The 17,960-nt window shown below is 37.3% G+C and overlaps 1 protein-coding gene across 1 annotated transcript in view; it reads right to left on the reverse strand.

Moving 5' to 3' along the window:
* The window catches only part of SGTB (small glutamine rich tetratricopeptide repeat co-chaperone beta), a 48,536-nt gene that overhangs the window by 27,280 nt on the left and 3,296 nt on the right, over nucleotides 1-17,960 (reverse strand). The window contains exons 3-5 of the mRNA XM_065905167.1: nucleotides 12,515-12,618; nucleotides 9,432-9,501; nucleotides 5,469-5,568 (exon numbers count right to left, since the gene is read on the reverse strand). Of these exons, the coding sequence (XP_065761239.1) occupies nucleotides 5,469-5,568; nucleotides 9,432-9,501; nucleotides 12,515-12,618 (274 nt within the window). The remainder of the gene's footprint in view (nucleotides 1-5,468; nucleotides 5,569-9,431; nucleotides 9,502-12,514; nucleotides 12,619-17,960) is intronic.

Below are 17,960 nucleotides of genomic sequence, written 5' to 3' on the forward strand. Positions count from 1 at the left end.
ATCCCAAACAATTAAGGAACTTATAAATAGAAGACTAGAACGAGATAAAATTCTATAGGGATAAAATATAAGATCCTGTATTTGAGTCCAAACAACCAACTTTACCTCATGAGATAACACTGACGCACAGCACGTGTTGGGCAAGAACCTGTCAAAATGAATATACAACTGAGTGGCAGGACAGAGTGTGTGAAAAAGGAGGACAGGATTCAATAACCCAAAAGCAAAAGATAAACTTAATAAAGAACGCTACAAAACACTAATATATAACTATTATCTGGAAGTAGATTAAATGAGAACCCTAGAAGACTGTTTCAGTCAAGCCAACGCCAGATATGTTAACTTCTGGGAAGTACAAAGTAATAGATACAGGTAAACTGGAAAAGTTTAGAGCAAAAGTGCAAGATTTAAAGCTGAACTATGTGAGGTAAAATTGAAGAAGCCATGAACATTTGATGTGGAGAAAAGAACTCAAATGAGCATAGTAACAAAGTTAAAAAAAGTAAGGGTACGGTCATGAAAAAGAAGAATCACAGTTAATTATTCTGTAACTGCCATTAGAATAAAAATAAGTCAATTGAGAGAAGCTACAGAAGCTACAGGGAAAACGAAATCAGCATCAACACGGAAGAATTTTCTAACAAAAATAACCACAAGAGAAAAGGTGGGGGAGAACAGACATCTCAGAAGAGTATGAATACCCTAAGTATGACTAAAAAAAAAAACTCAATGAAAGATTGGGCCAAATTAAAATAAAGATTGCTTTCAAGTCCAAGTACTTAAATAATAAAAGGTAATTTTTATAAATCTCAGTCATGAAAAGCTTCAAATTGATTCAAATGGTTATACCAGTGACCAAAATAGACTTGGCATGATAAAATTTAAATGTAAAGGAAAAATAAGAAACTAGAAGTTATCTGCCAAGTCTGTAAACAGAGTTGTCAGCCTAAAAACACTGTAATAGAATTTTAAAAAAAAGAAAAACAAATATGTCTATATAAATATTTAAAACGCTTACACGTGAAAAACATTAAAAGGCAAACAATAGGCTGTACAGTTAGGATAAAGAGGTTTTAGCCTTAATACACAGCTTAGTGTCCAATACGGCAGCCAGAAGTCACAATGTGGTTGCTGTTGTTCAGTCACCAGGCTCTGTCAGACTCTGCGACCCCAAGGACCACGGCATGTCAGGCTTCCCTAACTTTCACTATGTTCCAAAGTTTGCTCAAATTCACGACTGTTAAGTCAGTGATGCTATCTAACCATCTGCTGCCTCCTCCTTTTGCCTCCAAACTTTCCCAGCATCAAGGTCCTGTTCAATGAGTCAGCTCTTCCCATCAGGTGGCCAAAGTACTGGAGCTTCAGCTTCAGCATCAGTCCTTCCAATGAATATTCAGGGTTGATTTCCTTTAGGATTGAATGGTTTGATCTTGTTGCTGTCCAAGGGACTCCCAAGAGTCTTCCCCAGCACCACAATTGGAAAGCATCAATTCTTTGGTGTTAGCCTTCTTTATACTCCAATTCTCACATCTGTACATGACTACTGGAAAAACCAGTAGTTGCTTTGATTATCGGACCTTTGTCGGCAAAGTGATATCTCTGCATTTTAATACACTGTCTAGGTTTGTCATAGTTTTTCTTCCAAGGAGCAAGTGTCCTTTAATTTTATGGCTACAGTCACCATCTGCAATGATTTTGGAGCCCAAGAAAATAAAATTTGCCACTGTTTTCACTTTTTCCCCATCTATTTGCCATGAAGTGATGGGACCGGATGCCATGATCTTAATTTTTTGAATGTTGAATTTTAAGCCAGCTTTTTCACAGTCCTCTTTTACCCTCATCAAGAGACTCTTTAGTTCCTCTCCACCTTCTGCCATTAGAGTGGTGTCATCTGCATATCTGAGGTTATTGATATTTCTCCCAGCAATCTTGATCCCAGCCTGTAATTCATCCAGCCTGGCTTTTCGCATGATGTACTCTACATATAAGTTAAATAAGCAGGGTGACAATATACAACCTTGACGTAGTCATTTCCCAGTTTTGAACCAGTCTGTTGTTTCATGTCCGGTTCTAACTGCTGCTTCTTGACCTGCATACAGGTTTCTCAGGAGACAAGTAAGGTGATTTGGTATTCCCATACCTTGAAGAATTTTCCACAGTTTGTTGTGATTCACACAAAAGCTTTAGTGTATGAATGAAGCAGATATTTTTCTGGAATTCCCTTGCTTTTTCTGTTCCAACTGATGTTGGCAATTTGATCTCTGGTTCCTCTGCCTTTTCTAAATCCAGCTTGTATATCTGGAAGTTCTTAGTTTACATACCGCTGAAGCCTAGCTTATAAGACTTTGTGCATAACCTTGCCAGCATGTGAAATAAGTGCAACTGTACAGTAGTTTGAACATTCTTTGGCATTGCCCTTCTTTGGGATTGGAATGAAAACTGACCTTTTCCAGTCCTGTGGCCACCACTGAGTTTTCCAGATTTGCTGACATATTGAGTGCAGCACTTTCACAGCATCATCTTTTAGGATTTGAAATAGCTCAACTGGAATTCCATCACCTCTACTAGCTTTGTTCATAGTAATGCTTGCTAAGGCCCACTTGACTTCACACTCCAGGATGACTGGTTCTAGGTGAGTGACCACATCATCATGGTTATCTGGGTCATTAAGAACTTTTTAGTATAATTCTTCTGTGTATTCTTGCCACCTCTTCTTAATATCTTCTGCTTCTGTTAGGTCCTTGCCATTTCTGTCCTTTATTGTGCCCATCTTTGCATGAAATGTTCTCTTGGTATCTCTAGTTTTCTTGAACAGATCTCTAGTCTTTCTCATTCTATTGCTTTCCTCTATTTCTTTGCATTGTTAACTTAAGAAGGCATTCTTTTCTCTCCTTGCTATTCTCTGGAACTCTGCTTTCAGTTGGGTATATCTTTCCCTCTCTCCTTTGCCTTTCACTTCTTTTTCCAGCTATTTGTAAGGCCTCCTCAGACAGCCACTTTGCCTTCTTGCATTTCTCCTCCTTATGGATGGTTTTGGTCACCGCCTCCTATACAATGTTATGAACCTCCATTTATAGTTCTTTAGGCACTCTGTCTATCAGATATAATCCCCTGAATCTACTTGTCACTTCCACTGTATAATCATAAGGGATTTGATTTAGGTCATACCTGAAAGGCCTAGTGGTTTTTCCTACTATCTTCAATTTAAGTCTGAATTTCACAACAAGGAGCTCATGAACTGAGCCACAGCCAGCTCCAGGTCTTGTTTTGGCTGACTGTATAGAGCTTCTCCATCTTCAGCTACAAATATAATCAATCTGATTTTGGTATTGGCCATTTGGTATTGACTATGTGTAGAGTTGTCTCTTGTGTTTTTGGGAGAGGGTGTTTGCTATGACCAGTGTGTTCTCTTGGCAAAAGTCTGTTAGCCTTTGCCCTGCTTCATTTTGTACTCCAAGGCCAAAATTGCCTAGTGTTCCAAGTATCTCTTGACTTCTTACTTTTGTATCCCAGCCCCCTATGATGAAAGGACATCTCTTTTTTTTTGGGGGGGGGTGTTACTTCTATAAGGTCTTGTCAGTCTTCACAGAACTGTTCAACTTCAGCTTCTTCAGCATTAGTGGTTGGGTCATTGACTTGGATTACTTTGATGTTGAATGGTTTGCCTTGGAAATGAACCATGATCATTCTGTTGTTTTTGAGACTGCACCCACGTACTGCATTTTGGACTCTTGTTGACTGTGAGGGCTACTCCATTTCTCCTAAAGGATTCTTGCCCACAGTAGTAGATATAGTAGTCATCTGAATTAAATGCAGGGTTCGAATCTGGTTCTCCTGCATTGCTGGCAGATTCTTTTACCATCTGAGCCACCAGGGAAGCCCAGACAACATAACACAAACTACCAGTCACATACGCCTATTTAAATTTAAATTAATTTAAACTCATCTTAAATTAATGAACCATTAAAATTTTAGTTTCTCCATTGCACTAGCCACATTCCCAGTGCTCAACAGCTACTGTACTCGGTGGTTACTCTACTGGACAATGCAGATACAGAACATTTCCATCACTGCAGAAAGTTCTATTGGAATTTTAATATCTAAAACAGAATAATTTAGTGCAGAGAATTCATTACATAGCTAACAGAAGAGCTGAGATACCTAACAGGGTGTTGTGCAGGAATCCAGAGATTAGCAACAGCAGGAAGCCACTACCATCCCTAAGACAGAACAGAGTGCACACCCCAAAACCCAATGTCACGTGGTACAAGCTGGGACCGTGGCAGATATCTTAGGGGGGAGCTGGAGACAAGGAAGAGAAGCAGCCTCTGCTGGATGAATACCCTGATGGAAAAGAGGGCAAGAAATACCCAACTTCTCCCTTCCTTCTGCCCTCCATTTCCTGCTGTGCCTCGCATGACTGAACACAGACAAAAGCCAGGTGTGAGAGGGTCCTAGGAAATGCAGACCATAGTGGTGAAACCCTTATGGAAAAGGAAAGAACAGGGGAGGAAAGAAACAAATCTGAGGCCTGCCTGAGATACAGATAAACAAACAAATACAAACAAACAGCCTGAGGCCTGCCACAGATACAAATAGATAATTTAGAGGAGGGGAAAACCCACAAATGGCCAATATTTGAAAAATGTCCAACCTCACCAGTAACTGAATGTAAGTAATAACACTCTTAAAACAAGAGTACTATTATGTTAATAATAATAAATACTAATTCAAATACACAGTGCTGAAACGGGTGTGATAAAAACAGACACATTCATATATCCTAGGGGTGGAAAAGAATTTTCAAATATTTTCAAAGAAGCTGAAATAATTTTGAAATTAGCATCAACAAATTTTTTTTAACATTTTCCATACTTTTATATATTGTTAGACCAACCGAGTATATTTCCAAGGATAGATCCAAAGTCTAGAAAAATCTTAAGTCCAGAAAATAGTTTTAGAAATAAAGATGTTCATTGCAGCTGTATAGTACTGGGAAAAAATGGACAATTTCAATGTCCATCAGTAGGTCAAGAGTTAAGCAAAGTAAGGTACATTCATCCATTTATCAAAAAACAGTCCTGTTTGTTTGCAAGCCACAATGAAAGGTACTAGAAATATAAAAAAGATTAGGAAGTAATAGCCGACTAATTCATATCTATTTAAATAACGTTTCGAAGGATTTAAATAAACTAAGGACATGTTTGTGATATGCCCAGTAAATAAAAGACGAACCTGAAATTGATTACACTTACATCATACAACATATGCCAAAAGGTTATTAGTAACAGCAGTTGCCTGTAGGTGGTAAGTTTATGAGTTTATTTTCTCCCTTCTTTATACGTTTCTAAACTTTCAAAGTTTTCTAAATAAAAAAACAAATTTTACAGAGCTATTAAAAAACTCCTTCAGAGCTATTAGTGTAAATGTTTAAGAAGTATAAACCTGCCACAATCATGCCAGTTTACCTGTTACAATAATAAACTGCATTATTTGGATCCAGTTCTATCGCCTGTGTGTAACAATCCACTGCAGCAGTATAATTTTCTTCTTTCATGTGATTATTGCCTAAAACAAAGTAATCAACAGGTACAGTAAGTGCAATATACAGGAAAAAATGGAAGATACATTTTAAGATAAATTTTAATCATAAAAAATTACAGTAATACGAAGGACAATAACATGATTTTTCAGTCACACTGGAGACAAATTTTATATAGTACTGTAGAACTGATACTCCTTATCCGTCAGTATGTTTGAATGATTTTGAAGTGCAGAGTCTTTCAAAAATATTAATGTTTGACTATCTTATAAAAACAGGCTTCAATAAGTGAGTGAATGCTACAGTAATGATTACCTCTTGGCAAAATCTAATCTCTTCTCACTTTCCTTATTTTCATCTCCCTCTTTGCTTTTGGAGCTGCCCAGCCCCTCTCCAGCTGGACCACCCTCTACAATCACTATCTCAGTCTGGACCTGGTCCTCCATTCCTGCCCTGTCAAAACATACAACTGCTAATGAGCAAGCCCTCCAAACATGCTGTGGGGGTAAGCTAGAAAAGCTAACTGTGTCAATATGTTATTGGCAGATAATATTTTTTTATGTGTTATCCTTTCCAGAGATAGATTCTTTTTTAAAGGAGATTATGGGAGATTAATTTCTAGAAAGACAGCATTTTAGATACCACAGCTAGCCCACAGGATGCTGAGCTAGCCCACAGGATGCTGAGCTTCATGAAGGGCATCTGCAGATACATCTGGTAACAATTTAGCTACGTTAACAACTGGTCAGCAAAATAAGGGATTTTTCTGTGGCTATCTTCTGTATTCCATTAAACAGAAAAAAAGCGGCATGCTCACTTATAATAACCAATGCTCAAATGGAAATTTTTAAAACACTGGGGTTACAGAGAAGGATTTATATAACAAAAGCCTGTATTACTCCTTCCAGTTATCTCTAAACTAGAAGCTCTCCTATTAGCCTTTTTATTTTAACAGATCATTACATACTTAATGGTATGTAGAAGAATGTAAATTTGCAGAGAACAGGAAGATTAAAGAAAAGACATCTAAAATCTTACAAAAGTTACTGCAAATTAAGAAGCAGAAATGGATATAAAGAATGATCGCTAAAGGGATATAAAGTGATTTCTACATGATTTCTCTTTGGGATGAGAAAAATGTTCTATAGTTGTGGTGATGGCTACACGATTCTGTTAATCTACTAGAAACCAATGAATTAATACATGTCACAGTATATCTTGTGGTATGTTAATTATAGCTCATTAATGCTTTCTTTAAAATTCAAAAAATTAAACTAAATCCCACCTTCCATAAGAAATGAGTATAAAGCCTCTAAGGAAGAGAAAAGGATTACATAGTTTTTATGATTGGGTAAGAAATTACTACATTAGTACTTTAACTACCCAGTACTTAAATAGATTAGCTTGTTCCATGTAAAAGATTTAAATTTTCTGGGTTAAGTGGATTTTCTTTTTGTTGGATCTTTGTGTCCAACATGGATCATGTATGCATGACCTTTCTTGGGTTGTATTAAAACCTATAGTATGTCTTTTCCCATAAGCCACATCAAGTGTATAGATACTAAAATGTATCTATGTCTAGATAGACAGATAGTGATATTAATGATAAAAAGATTCAAGTCAGAAAATAGTCAATATACAAACACTCAGGACACAGATATTTGGGAAGCTAACTATAAGCGGGCACTGCAAGGACACTTAAACACTACTCTCCTGTCTCCTTTATTCCTCAAGACAACCCTCTGAGATACGTCTTTACTTCTGAAACAAGACAGGAAACGACAGCAGTGAACACTTACTGGTTTTGTCTGATCTTATTGCAGCTTTTCAGAAGCAAAGCACACAAAAATATTTGAAAGCAACCTTCCAGGAAGGTACTAGCTAGCTAGAAACCTAGAAACACAGTTAAGTATAACACGCAGACTAGAATAACTATGCTTGACCATGTACCACAGCCATCTATTTTCACATGAACAGCAAAATCTCTAAGACAGCTGCTTTAACTTTATGGGTAATGTGTCTTAGATGTGACACGTCCTAGGGAAAAGCAAAGGATAGGAGCTTTTGGTTAGAGGTGAAAGCAGTTAAGTAATTCAGTCTACCCCTGCTGCCATGGTAAATGAGCCTCACTCTGCAGCTCCTTCCAACCCTCAACTTACTAACATTCATTATACCAAAATAAACTCGAGGAAATGCAGACTCCCGGTGTTCTGCCATGCAGACGGAGTAAATATGAGGGACAAAAAATAAAACTTCACCTGGCCATTTAGTGCTAGAGCTAAAGCAAGAGAGCCACAAAAGCAAAATGTTTAGTGAAGCATGTAATATTTTTTTTTTTTTTGAAGCATGTAATATTATACATCACTGAGGATTTCACACATTACAAAAGTCTAATTGCAAGGGAAAAAAATCAGATTAAATTGCTTCAATTAGAATAATATATCAAAATGCATTTGTATCTAGATAGTTAAAACTCAGTGTTTGGGGAACACTGCAATTCAAGCAGCAATGAGGATATGACTGTTACTTTATTCTATGGGTAATTTATGAAAGTTCTAATTCTAAAATTTTAAGTCACTGTAGTAATAAGATTTCTTAGAGAAAAATGAAAAATTGAAAACTGAACACAGCACTTTCTAATATAATCCAAAGAAGATAATCACACAATAGTGAAAGTAAATATAGACAAAGATACAAAGACAGTGTTACTTAGCATTAAAAAATTATCTATCTAGGTATGTAAATCATGGTCTCACAGTATCATGAAACACTATGCAGACATTAAAAACACTGATATAGTGTAATTTATAGACCTAATAGAGAGAACCATGTTTGAAAAATGGGAAAAGCATATTCTTTTTCATATCTACTTTTTAGACACCAACTGATTTTTTTAAAAAACTCAACTGTCCTATTCAGAGTATGAACTAAAAAAAAAGGCCAGAAAATAAAAACATTTTTGTACAGCTTCTGAACATTACAAATTCCCTAATAACTCTCTGCCCACTGGACAGGGTCTTTTCTGACTCTCATTCACTGGTGAAGATCAGGGATCTGCCCTACAGCTGCTTACTACAAATCTTAGAGGCCTGACCTGGCTTGCCTCTATAGCTTAACATAACTGACCATGATGGAAAAATTGAACCCAGATTCTCAGTGCCGACTTATTTATAAAAATCAAGTATGCTTCAATAGCTTCCCTTGTGGCTCAGATGGTTAAGAACCTGCCTGCAAAGTGGGAGACACAGGTTCAATCCCTGGGTCAGGAAAATCCTCTGGAGAAGGAAATGGCAACCCACTCCAGTATTCTTGCCTGGAGAATTCCATGGGCAAAGGAGCCTGGCAGGCTACAATCCATGTGGTTACAGTCAGACATGACTGAGCAACAAACACTTTCACATTCATGCTTTATAGAGCGACTATTAGAAAATTTAATAACATAGTAATCAAATGTGCTAGCTAATAAACACTTAAGTGCCATATACATACATTAATACATGTCAAAGAACTCAAAAACACTAAATACAGGAAAGTTAAAAACAATACTGAAAACCATTTTTATGTCTTTTATTTAGCATAAAGAATTTGCGATCCTAGAGTATACATAGCAAACGCAGGTACAAGAATCACCCCTTAAGTGATCTGTTGTGCAAGTTTTCCTCACAACAGATCTGCTTCTCTTGAAACAAGTCATACTTGTATCGTTCACAAGCTATTCTGTATTTCCAGGCTTCTTCCCTATCACATTCATTCCTGTTTCACAAATGCCAGGAGGACGTATGACAATCCAGTCTTGGCAGTATAAACCAGAATCTTACCAGTTCATAGTCATTTCCCTACCACTGCAGAAACTTTTACTAAATAAGTAATTTTTCTATGAAATATTTACCTTCATCTTTTAATTGGTCAGCTTTTCCCATATCTTCAGGCACTGAGTTTGAGAGAGGCAGAATGTCATTCTGAAATTAAATAAAATACAATGTACTTCATTTAGCTACATAGAGTCATCCCAGAGAACTATAAAGTTACAGCAATAATGACTTAACCATTATTTAGTACATCATCTATAATTTCATGTCATGAAAATTACCATCTAAATAACAGTGTTAACAAGAAATAAGGAAAAAGTCCCCTCACATATGTTTATTAGAAAAATGAATATGTGGAATTTTCCTAGAAAAATGTGAACAACTGTGAATCAATTGTTTTTACTTGCTTTCACTAAATCTAGAAATCCTACTTCATGAATAAAGAATGGAATCAATATACAAAGAAGAGTAATAAAAATATGTTCAAGGGATTGTTTAGTGAAAATTCAGAAACATAGTGCTAATATTCCAAGAGAAAACCCACTAAGTCAAATTCATGGGTACCAAAAAAGCATTTATAATATGATCCTATTATTTAAATACATACACAAATATTCATACACATGCTGGCCGAAAATCAAAGAATGGTAAGGTACACACAAAAAGGTAACAGTAGGAATATTTGGAAGTAAGATTTTCAGTCTCTTTTTTATATCATTCCATATGGTTTAAACTTTTAAAAACAATGGGCATAAATTCCTCATAAGATAAAAAACAGTATAAGATTCCTGCTTTTAGCACCTACTATCATCCTCAAACCTCTTTTGCAATAATAAAGTTCAAACCAAAGTACTTATGAAAACTAAATAAAAATTTAGAAATGTCTTGAGTGGTAATAGGAACACAATGTATTTTCCCATTTTTGTAAGATTCTTTTTAAATTGTGTTGTTTTTAAACTTGACTCTGAAGTTCATAAATGTTTATAATTTTCAAAAAGGCATAATTTGGAGTCAATATACCTATGTATCATATTTAAAATATATTCACCATTACCTTTGAGTAAAATGGCAATAAATTTGATAGGTCTAACACTGGAAATACACTTTCTTAATTATACACAAATCTTCAAAGGTACAAAATCACTGTAAGGTATGTAAGTTGTGCTTATTTTTTTTAATCTTTATCAATCATTTTTTCTAAGCAAAGTATTAGAAAAAAAAAGTACAGAATCAAATAGGAACATTAATAAGTAGAGATCACTACTTAAAATGGACTGTTTCAGCTACTCAGGATGTAAATGCAGTTCAAAGATTCATTGCCCTGCAGTACTTGCTTTTAGAGTTCCTTCCATTTCAGATCTCCTAACAAGCCTAGGCAGTTTATGTGTGAAAAAGTGACTTTGCTGGGGGGGCGGGGGGGGGGGTTTTAAAAAAATGGCATATTGAAAAATGGATTATAGTCCATTCTGTCTTCTAAATCCTTCTGAATGATTTTAATGAAATTGCCAAAGTTTCACAACTTTGAAAATTAATTCTTATATTCATGAAAACATTTGAGCAGTCCACAGTGTGAGGACAAGTGTTATCTACTTTATATAGAAGGAAAGAATCCACTTAGTATATGAAGTTAATTGGGGAGGAAAGCAGTATCCTAAAAATAAACTGTCCAACATAACAACCAAATACAATGGGAATAGCAGTGATTTCTCTAATTATAACAGTCTCGCTGCTGCTTCAAACAAGTTTTAGACTTTCTCTGCCACACCCTGCTAACAGACACCTACACAATGAAGTCACACCTGTTAACAGGACTGTGAAAGGACTGATACCACAAATAACCCCATATAGATATACTATGGAGCCAGTTTTAAGAAACTATATAATTAAAATAGTAAGCAACAAATTTTTACAAGTAAATCCAATCAGAAATAGAAAGAAAAAAAAAAAGAGAGAGAGAGAGCTCTATTCAAGCAGAGGGTAGAAATCAATCTGAGTTTCCTGGGAAGAAAAAAAGTCTTGATCCCTTCAGTACTAGTCAGTGATGACAGGAGCAAAAAGAGTGAGCAAATCCAAGCACTGTCCCAAGCTCAAGCCTCTCCTGCATGCTGGAGTAAAGGGCAGCCCTGCCGCTGCCATGCCCAGCCTCTGAAATAGGGCTCCCAGAGGAGGCCGCGAGCCCAGACAGTGAGGGAACCACAGAAACCAAAGAGAAGAAAAGCACCACGGAGATATGCCACTATCTCCTTACATCTTCTCAGATAATTGGAATTCATCTATTTGATGAATTAATGTGTAACTGTGTTATCCTTTTTTCCAAGTATAAAAGGAGGGAGCAGCTCACTGCCAAATCACCATTTTCATTGCAACTCTAAGGACCTCTTCCCAGTGAATTCTAGAAATAGTTTGTGTGGTATTCTCAGCAATGTCCCTGCCAGGCTGAAGATACCCTGCATGTTTCAGCTCCTCTCCTGAGTTCCTCAATCTGTACTGAAGCTTGAATACCCAGTGAGAATACTAAAAGAGATTCATGTGGCACCAAAATGTAATGAAAAAAACACAAGGGAGGTCCTGCTGGGGCCCTAAACTCACCAGCCTTAAGAGTTTTCAACCTTATCATCCATATTTCCTGCAAAGGTCAGAAACCAGAGACCATGGAAACAGTCCCAGGGAGGAGGGAGCAGCACCCTTGGATTTCAGTCTTGGTTTTGCACACGGAGCACAGAACCTTTCCCTGTTTAAAGAGCCCCATTAACGGCCAAATTCGATAAAAATCTGTCTCAAAATGATGATGCCTTTTTTATATAGTTTCTTCTTAAACATTAAGATTTTTATTTTTAATTTGTATTTCATGTTTTGGGGAACATTAATTCAGATGTCAGAAATTTAAAAACACCCAAATACTATGAAAGACTTATGAAGTCAACTAAGATATATCATTAAATATAAAAGAAGGTGAGAGGATGAGTAGAGTTACTAATATGAAAATCTAATGCACATTAAAAGTTACATTTTTAGGTCCTAAATCATCCATGTGGACCAACTATCTTATACCCAGGAAGAAGTTAGTTACCTAAGCCTGGCCCCTCAAATATTAACAATCCAACATAATATTGTAGTCACACTTAGATAATCCCATACTAATGAGAAAAGGATGAGAGCTTACCTTACAGAAGGAATTTGTGAACATTTCTGTCAAAGGCTGTGAAACTGCTAGATGTGTATCTTCTGCACTGATTTTAAAAACTGTCTCCAAGCACTGAATTGCAACTTGAAATAAAGTTTAATAGTGAAAAAAAAATTAGCAATCTAAAAAAAGAAACAATTTTTTTTTCTGGTAGAAATCTGCACTCTGCAATCTGTGGTAATTCAGCATTTTGATCACAGAACATAAGGAAAACTAAATGGTTCAGCTGCATAGAGATTTCTGTTTATAGACCAGCTACTGAGGGAAGACAACTTGGCTTCTTTTTCTTCACTTTAAGAAAAATGTTACCTAGAATATAATTTCTCAATATGTGTATTACATCATATTCTTTTTAAAGCAAGTCATTAACATATTCCCCATTACCAATATCTTGAATAAAACTTTAAAAAACTATCTTTTTTTAATGTGAAAAATAGAATTCTCAATCTAATTAAAAATAGTAAGAGAAATAGTCTCTGGCATGTAGGAATCACTAAATATTATCCTGATGTACTTACTTAGGTGAAGATAGTTTGGCTTTTAAAAATTCATTCAGGTATGCAAATTTACCAAGCACCTACTATGTGCAAGGTGCTCTTATAAGGTGGCAGAGATACAACAGTCAGCACAAAAATCACAATCCACATGATGAAGCTTACCCTTAATAGAAAGAGGCAGACAAACACAATTGTTTGTTTTTAAACCACTCTACTGAAACAAGATTGACATGTAAGAAAGTGCGCATTTTAATGAGCTTGTCCCATTTACTGGTGTGTGTGTGTGTGTGTGTGTGTGTGTGTGTGTGTGTGTGTGTGTGTGTGTGTTAAGAACACTTAACATAAGATCTATCCTCTTATCAAATTTTTAAAATTTATTTCTAATTAGAGGATACTTGGTTTACAATATTGTGTTGGTTTTTGCCATACAACATGAATCAGCCAAAAGTATTCACATGTCCCCTCCCTCTTGAACCTGCCTCCCACCCCCGACCCCATCCCGCCCCCAAATGTCATCACAGGGCACCAGGTTGAGCTTCCTGTGTTATATAGCAACTGTCCACTAGCTGTCTATTTTACAGATGGTAATATACATGTTTCAAAGCTACTCTCTCAACTTGTCCCCCCCTCCTTCCTCTGCTGTGTCCACAAGTCTGTTCATGTCTGTGTCTCTATTCCTTCCCTGCAAATAGATTCAGCAGTACCATTTTTCTACGTTCCATATATATGCAACATTTGTTTTCCTCTTTCTGACTTACTTCACTCTGTACAATAGGGTTCATCCACCTCACTAGAACTCACTCAAATTTGTTCCTTTTTATGGCTGACCCTCTTACCAAATTTTAAGTACGATCCAGTTAGCTATAGGCCCTATGCTGAAAAGATCTCCAGAACTTATCTATTTAGTATAGCTGAAAAGTTATACCCTTTGACCATTACTTCCCCATCTCCTCTTACCCCAGCACTAGCAACCACCACCACGCTCTGTTTTTACGCATTTGACTGTTTTAGATTCCACATTAAAGTAAGCACAGTTGTTTTAATAAGTAAATTTGCTGCCAAAATGTTTAGTGTTCAACACTAACACATATTTATAGAGACATATGGATTAGTAAAAAAAAAAAAAAAAAAGCCACCACAGCCTTGGAACTCAGGACTCTCATTATCATTATTAATCCAGAAAATTAAAATCTAATAACCTGGGTACAACAATTTATCTCACTTTTACCTCAACATTCTCATTTATGAAACAGGGATTATTACATATGGTCCTCCTTTCAGGAATAAATCATAAAAATCTAGAGAAATTCTGTATACAAGTTTGCTCCACTCTTACAACAAACAGTAAGAGTCTGATGCTGATGATGGTAAGGAAAAGCAAAGGATTCTATTCAATGATACCACATCCCATCTATAAAGCACCTTACACTAAAACTTCCATATGCCAAACACCTGCCATCACCAATTCTGATTCTTTTGACACATCTATTAGATGAAGCGGGAAAAGAACTCCACCTATTAGAAATTAAGATATAGACTAACTAGGATGCCCAGGATCACTGGATTTAATTTGTCAGTTCAATTCAGCAAATATTTATTGAGTACCTACCATGTGTCAGGCCCTTTTTAAGGCCCTTTTTATATATCAGTGAGCAGAAAAAACTCCCGACCTCTCGGGGCGGTCATTCTACTGGGAGATGGAGAAGAAGACTGTAAACAAAAAATGATAAAAAGTACAACAGGGCGAAAAGGATAGGAATGCAGAAGGCAGAGGAGAGAAGCAGGTTCCAGATTTAATGGAGTGCTCAGCGAAGGCTTCATTCAGAAAAGAGGACCTGGAGATGGGGATATTACTGTTATCTAGGGGAAGAACATGCTAGGCAGAGAAAACAGATGTAACAGAAGACTTTATTTATTTATTTTGATATGGACCATTTTAAAGTCTTTGTTGAATTAGTTACAATATTGCTTCTGTTTTATGTTTTGGTTTTTTGGCCACAAGGTATGTGGGATCCCAGCTTCCAAACCAGGGATCAACCTGCACCCCCTGCATTGAAAGGTAAAGTCTTAACCACTGGACTCCCAGAGAAGTCCCTGCAAAAGACTTACGAAAGAGGATTGGTGCATTCAGAGTGAGAAAGCTAATTTGACTAAAGCCAAGTGAGAAAGAGAAAGAGTCTATGAACTGACATAGATCTGACATAGTCTGTTTTAAAGGATCACTGGTGGCTGCATTAAGATAAGTCAATGAAGCAGCAAATATAGAAGCAGAGAGACTAGTTAGAGGCCATCACTGTAAGTAAGTATTTAGTTCTATCCATAGGTAATATTGGTGAAGGTGGGAAAATGTCAAGATATATTTGGAAGGGATAGCCAACAGGATTTATTGAATAATTAGATGCAGAGTATAAGAGAAAGAGAAGAGTTCACAATGATAAGAAAACTTTTAGCCTAAGAACTGAAAAGATGGAGTTAGGGAACTGAGTTAGGGAAGTTGTGAAATAGAACAGATTTTGGGTGGGAGGATCAGGAGTTCAGTTTTGGAAATATTCACTTGAGATGCCTGTTAGACATACAAATGAAGATAGCTAGTAGGCAGTTGGATGTAGAAGCCTGGAGTTCAGAAGAAAGGTCTGGGCTGAGAGTATACATTTGACAGATAACAACATGTAAAAAAAGGATAGTTAAAGCCAAGAGGCTGAACTATAACACCAACAAAGTGAGTGCACATAATGAAGAGAAGAAGATCAAACACTGGACCCTGGATATATCCAGGGATCAAACCCAGGTCTGCCTGCATTGCAGGCAGATTCTTTATCAGCTAAGCCACCAGGGAAGTCCAACAATACTGGAGTGGGTAGCCTACTCCTTCTCCAGGGGATCTTCCCAACCCTGGATCGAACCAGGGTCTCCTGCATTGCAGGCAGATTCTTTACCAGCTGAGTGACCACTATATTCCTAGTATATTCCAGGGCAGGGAAAAGAGGAATCAGCAAAGGAGACAGAGAAAGAGCAAACAATGAGATCAGAAGAAAACCAAGAAGAGTAGGAGGTATCCTGGAAGCCAAGTGAATAAAGCATAAGGGGGGAGAGGGAATGAGGGAGCCATCATCAACTTTATCAGAGACTGCTAATAAGTGAGATGAAGACTGAAAACTGACCATTTGAACTACATACCACAGAAATCACTGATGACCTTAATGAGAACAGTATGAGTGGAGAGATGGAGACAAAGGCCTGTCTGAAGTGAGTTTAAGAAAGAAGAGGAGAGGAACTGCAGAAAGCAAGTATGGACAATTCTTTCAAAAAGATTTCCAGCAAAAGGGAGACGAAAAAAACAGGCACTAGTTCAGTGGGGGAGGGGTGGGTAGTAGTCTGGCAAGAGTAATTAGTTGGGTTTTGATTTTTTTAAGAAGGGAGGAAGTTTATATTCTGATGGAAATGATCTAGAAGAGATTGAAAATTTGCTCATGTAAGTCAAGGAGAGTAAAATAACTACAGTGAGAGCCTGGAGTAGGGGAGACAGGATGAGATCTAGTCTGCGGGTAGAGGGGTTTCATTTAGGAAGGACAATGGATAGTTCATCTATGTTGTTCTGGGCTTCTATGACAGAATACCACAGACCTGGGTGGCTTATCAGTCTGGAGATTGGGAAGTTCAAGATCAAGATGCCAGGAGATTCAATGTCTGGTGAGGATCTGCTTTCTGGTTCACAGAGGGCACTTTCTTTGTCCTTACACGGTAGAAGGAGTGAGGGAACTCTCTGGCAGCACTAATCCCAGTCACGAGGACCCCACTTCCTCATACCATCACACTGGGCATTAGGTCTCAACATATGAATTTTGGGAGGACACAGATATTTAGTCCACAGTATATGGTAACAGGCAGACAGAGTATGTGTGTATAGATGCTGGTGGCAGGTAGATGGAGCAGAGGGAGTCTATGGAATTTTCTTATTACTTCAATTTCTTGATGGAGTAAGAAGCAAGGACATCAACAAAAAAATGAGTACAAGGGAGAAGATTTGGGGTTTTGAGAAGGCATGAAAAAGTGTTAAAGTGGTCATCTAGGAGAGCACAAATGTGAATGAACTTGGAACAGAGGGCAGCATTAAAGGTTTCCTTGAGGCTTGTGGTCATGAACTCAAAGTAGGACTAGTCAGTAAGACTGAGTGTCATTCCATCTATACACAGTCACAGAGATAGGGGCAAGGAGTAGGTGGAGGGTCAGATTCAAACAAGGCAGGGTTTTGCAAGAAAGGGAGCCATGTTCACCAGCGTGATTATAATGATCAACCACGGACTTTAAGCTGGGGGAGTGAAGTAAGTCAGAAAGAGAAAAACAAATATCGTATATTACCACACATATATGAAATCTAGAAAAATGTTACCGATGAACCTATTTGCAGGGCAGAATAGAGGCACAGATGTAGAGAATGGACTTGTGACCTGGGGTGGGGAAGGAGAAGGTGGAACAAGCAGAGACTAGCAGTGACATATACACACTACCACGTGTGAAATAAACAGCTAGTGAGAGCCTGTATAGCATAGGGACTCAGCTCGGTGCTCTGTGATGACCTAGAGGGGAGGGGTGGAGGGGTGGGAGGGAGGCTCAAGAGAGTGGAGATATATACATACGGCCGATTGACACTGCTCTATAGCAGAAACTAACACAACGTTGTAAAGCAATTATATTCCAATAGAAAAAGAAAGCAAAAAAAAAAAAAAAAAGAAGAGGGGTGTGGAAAGGTAAGGGATCAACAGCTTGGAGGTATTGGTAGGGTCAAAGAACTGACGGAGAATGAATTCTATAAGGGGTGAGTTGGACAAACAGGCAGCAGAAGTGAAATGTTTAAGGCAGAGTTTATGGAGAATAACAATAACAAGGCCTAGGGAAGAGTTTCTCAACCTTGGCAACTGATATTTTGG

Source organism: Muntiacus reevesi, chromosome 14, assembly GCF_963930625.1.
Source record: "Muntiacus reevesi chromosome 14, mMunRee1.1, whole genome shotgun sequence".
Classification (NCBI taxonomy): Eukaryota; Metazoa; Chordata; class Mammalia; order Artiodactyla; family Cervidae; genus Muntiacus; species Muntiacus reevesi.